We start from the raw sequence: 5,000 nt of genomic DNA on the forward strand, positions 1-5,000 counted from the left end.
TTGTTCTATTATAATTCTCAACGTTGCTATATGGTCGGTACAAGATTTGTTTTTTTCTGAATCCAGCTTGCTCACGGCGGAGTTTCCCATCAAGTGCAGTTTTCAGCCTTTCCAATATCAATCAAGTGAAAACTTTACAATTATTTGAGAGGAGCTTAATGTCTCGTCAGTTCTTATAATCCTCCAGATCTCCCAGTTTAGGGAGCTTGAAAACATATTATTTCTTCCAATCTGAAGGGATTTGGTTTTGACTCCATATTTTCACAAATAGAGGATGCAATATGACCATTGTGGTGTATATCTTCGTTTTGAATGCCTCTAGGAGCACACCATCTGTTCCTGGAGATTTTCCAGTTTTCATTTTTTAAATGCTTTGCAGATTTCTATTCTAGATGAAGATGCTGTATTTACATCTAGCCCTTGTTTTGGCTCTTTCTATTTCTGGGGTTGTGTCTTGTGGCGCCCGATTTATGAGCTCTCTGAAATGTTCCATCCACCGATTTCTCCGTTCTATTTCTGTTGTCAGAGGTTGACCGTATCTATCCTTTACAGTCCTTGCCTGTGCCGATTTCTTATCTGAAAGAATATTGTACAATGTTTTAAGTCTCTTTTGCCAGCTGCTTCTTCTGCTTCAGTAGCTAAGTCATTGAAGTATGTCCTTTTGCACTTATCTTGACTTCTTGTTTACAATGCGGTATTCATTTTTCAGATCTTTCTTTTCTTCGTTATTCTGACATTGATCTATTTTCAGTTTAAGCGTTTTCCTTTCATCAAAGGGTCCCAGGTTTTATTTGAAATCCAAACTTTGTCATTTCTTAATTTTCTTCCAAGAGTTTCTGGGCATGCTCCATTCCAGGTGTTCTTCATACAAGTCCAGTGTTCTTCAAGGCTTGTGTCCGTGATAAAATTTTCTGAAATCTAGAATCTATTTTGTAAGCATATGCTAAAAGTGCTCTTGATGTATTGTTCTTAAAGTTTTGTGTATTTAATTTGTTGTGAGGTCGCTCGAAATATTCTCTAAATGCCCTAAATTTGAGCCTTAAAATTCCTAATATTAGGCGATGGGATGAAAAATACAAAGCAACAGAAACTTCAAGAGAATATAATTTTGTATTTACTTGACAAAATATAACTTATCGCATAAGCCATAAACTTATTGATTTTTTACCGTTATGTTCTTTTACCAGGCTTAATAAATCACAAAACCACTGACATTGCGAGCTGTTAAAGTTTTTTTATTTTTTTTAAAATTTTGGTGTAGGGGACATTATCCAACTTTTTATAAATAAAAGTATGCATGTCATTGATTATCTCCCTTGCATTAACATAACTGGATAGGGTGGAGGTGGCATATGTAAATTCATTCATTCTAAAACAAGATCTTTTTTCAGGAAAACGTCGACAGGTAAAGTTTAAAATGTGCCTCTTAAATATAGTTGAATTATACCTTACCGCTTTCCCTTTATGGTTCAGTGAAACAAAGAAAATAGGAATGCAATACATACTAAGTTTATACACTTTCTAACATTAAAAAAAAACCCCGAAGCACTATTAAGTCCAAGCGTCAGGCTCTACTCTTGGCAAAGTTGGAAAACGCTACTCTCTGAGGGACCTAAAACCGATAGAAAAAAATATTTTAAAATGATTTGAGGTAGCCAAGTTCATAGTTGTTTGTTTTATCAAAGAGATTTTAAAAGATTATTGTTATTATCTTGCGGCCTTGTGGCATGACACTCGAGTTTTGATCTGTAGGTTCCTGGTTCAAATCTTGATATGGGCAGTCCTGAGTCGAGACCTTGGGGAATTGTCTTAATTTATATTCTCTTACTGAAATACAGTGGAATCCACAAAAATAAAATACAGTGGAATCCACATAAATGAAATACAGTGGAATCCACATAAATAAAATACAGTGGAATCAACATAAATTTAAGACTATATTTAAGTCACCATCTACTTAAAGTCAAAATCCCTTGTTGGTCCCAAATTTTCTGTTCTTTATCTAAAGTTTGTTCCATTGAAAATAAATAAAATCAATCTTCCTTAAAGTCAACCATTCTTGTTGGATCAGCGGAGTTGGCTTTATCAAGATTCTACTCTAAGTATATAATAGATGCGATTTGTCCATATTTTAGGTAGATATTGCATCAAATTAAGATCACTTAAAAAAAAAAACAAACAGGGGTAGGAATTAAAATTCAGTCAACTATTGAAACTCATCACCACCCTATTTTCAATGATGACCAACTCTAGAGTTTTCAATGAAACTTATCTTTCTTCTTTAATATCTTCAGGAACCATCCCAGGACCCGTGTTGACAGGATTCGTCCTTGATAAGTCATGTGACGTCTGGGAGGAGACGTGTCAAGGTCAAGGAAACTGCTGGGTTTATGACAGATACACGATGAGTTGGTCACTGTTCGCCTGGTGGGCGGCGGTCAAATCTTTCACTACAATCATGCTCGGTCTGATCTCTCTATTTTACCGTCAAGAAGTAGAAGGTGATCGGAGTATTTGCCATGTAAAATCTGAAGACAACTCTGTCGTCAACGGAACGTGTAGCAATGGTGTGTCACCTGGGACTGCAAAATGATGACCATGCCGTATAAAATTTTTAAAAACAAACATCTGAGTTAAGTCATTCTGGTAGAGACGATGGGGTCTATGATAATCGATGTGGATACAATTTGTTCTCAGATGTTTTTCGAAATTGTATTTTTCTTTAAACGGATACAAGATTTATGTGGTAAAAACTAAAAGTTTTTTGAATTTAATCATTACAGACATTTATGATCAACTTCTGCTTTACCTTCGAATTTTAACAAAATTAAAACTATCAAGGGGAAGCAATTGTAATATGTTGTTTGATGATCGTTATATTATCTGTTTATCGCCCTTTTTCATATCAAGTTAATATCAATGTCCCACATAATAAAAGATTCATACAGTGGGTCACAGTTGTTCCCCATAATTTACCATATATCTTTAACCCTCTCCTTACCTCCTGCAGCAAATTGTCACATTTGTTACGACACAATATATATTTTTAAAACTTCAGATTTATTTTATACATCACAAAATTTGAAGAATGATCTTTGTTTAATTAATTAGAACATAAAGTTGTTTTGTAGAGAGCTTGTTTGTGTTTTAAAAAAAAAACAATTTTTCTGCTGGGTAATAGTGCGGGGCGGTCCTAGTCAAGCGTAAGAACCACGGTTCCTAGAACCGGTCCTTTTCGACATTTAACATTCTTGAGGGACCGTTGGGACCGTGGGACCGTGGGACCGTGGGACCGTTACACGATGAAAACCGTGGTCTACAGTAGGTTCTCAGTGAAAGTGAGAGCGGAGATAGCTTCGTTAAGAGAGAGAGAGAGAGAGAGAGAGAGAGAGAGAGAGAGAGAGAGAGATATGTGTGCAGTGCATATTAGGCTATTACACAGGAGTGACAAGAATTGTGTGAGTGTGTGTGTGTGTGTGTGTGTGTATGTGTGTGTATGTATGTGTGTGTGGTGCACACATCTCATCCTTGTTCTGTGATGGGGCAGTCGATGGGGACGTGGACGTATGTGTGTGTGTGTGTGTGTGTGTGTGTGTGTGTGCGTGCGTGTGTGTGTGTGTGTCTGCGAAGATTGATGGAGCGGTTCAGGTCAATGTTTGTGAGTTGAAAAAAGGGATTGTTAATATGGCATGCTGGGCCAAAAGAATGGGAAGAGTTTGTTTTGATTTGTTCTTTGTTTTGTTTTGTTTTTGTTATTGTTGTTGTCTCCATTCTTTTTTTCTCTTTTGTGCGGCATGTGGTCATGTAGTATGACACTCGCTTTTGGAACGGAAGGTGCGGGGTTCGAGCCTCGCTCGGCGCCTAGTTGAGTCATTGAAAGACTCTTTACTCACATCCTATCATTGTACTCAGGTGTAAAATGAGTACCTGGTCGTCAACAGTGTTGTCTTTGTCGGAAAAAAAATTGTAGCATCGCCTAACAGGCGTCACGTCTCGTTCTACATGTTACGTCTTGCTATTAGTCAGGGACCCATTGTAGTATAAAAATGATAATAAAAATAAATGGCATTTATATAGCGCTTTACCCCGTTGTCACAGGCTCTAAGCGCTTTACAGTGATATAAAACAAAACATATTACAGTGAGACAAGTGTGAAGGAAACGTGATATGTATTCAATTTAACAACAACAAAATATGAAAATAATATTGCAACATTATGACGTAAAAATATAAAACTTTAAGCGACATTTGAACGTTGTCAACGAATCCGAGCATCTCACGTGTGATGGGAGAGAGTTCCAAAAATGGGGGGCCGAAAATTGAAAAGATTGTTCACCTATTTTACGCAATGGCTTAGGTTTGACAAGGATTGATTGGTCATTGCTTGACCTCAAGTTTCTATTGGGACATATATGTTTAGAAGGTCTTTAATATAGGAGGGACTGTTCGTGCTCAGGGATTTGTAGACAACAGCACAAATCTTGTAAAACGCTTTGAACACATTTAGTGGATATTGCGCTATATAAAAGCTCAATTTCTTTTTTTTGTGTGGATTTTTAATCTTTTAAAAATATATGTACCTTTGGATAGGATGCCAGTCTTTCTCGGAGTACTTTTCGCCAGATCTAACAAACCCAGCTACCCATTCACTACTGAGTAGACAGGGAGATCATAAAAAAAGCTCGACTGCACCCGGGATCGATCTCTGGCCCTTTGCGTGTAAAAAGGAGTGCTCTATCAACTGAGCTATCGCCCCCCCCAAATAATCTAATGGTTTTTTAAAAGAAATACAGACTTTATAATTGTTATTTTTGAAGAAAGCTATAGTATGTGAAACTCGTATCATTTTATTAGTTAAAACACCAAACGATATAAAAATATTATTATTTTATCAAATGACAACTATGCGATAGAAAGGAGTGGCGACAACAGAAATACAGAAGAAAAAAATTGGACCTGCTAGGTTCGAAACATACACACACAAACACACATCTTATAGT

The 5,000-nt window shown here is 36.6% G+C and overlaps 1 protein-coding gene across 1 annotated transcript in view; it reads left to right on the plus strand.

Annotated features, from left to right (window-relative positions):
* LOC144966677 (solute carrier organic anion transporter family member 4A1-like) overlaps positions 1-2,750 on the plus strand; it is a 42,058-nt gene extending 39,308 nt beyond the window's left edge. Inside the window, exon 15 of the mRNA XM_078903434.1 lies at positions 2,295-2,750. Within this exon, the coding sequence (XP_078759560.1) occupies positions 2,295-2,593 (299 nt within the window). The 3' untranslated portion in view covers positions 2,594-2,750. The remainder of the gene's footprint in view (positions 1-2,294) is intronic.
* The last annotated feature ends 2,250 nt before the right edge of the window (positions 2,751-5,000 follow it).

This window comes from Berghia stephanieae, chromosome 2 (genome assembly GCF_034508935.2).
Source record: "Berghia stephanieae isolate SIO BIC M18660-M18661 chromosome 2, UCSD_Bste_1.3, whole genome shotgun sequence".
NCBI lineage: Eukaryota > Metazoa > Mollusca > Gastropoda > Nudibranchia > Aeolidiidae > Berghia > Berghia stephanieae.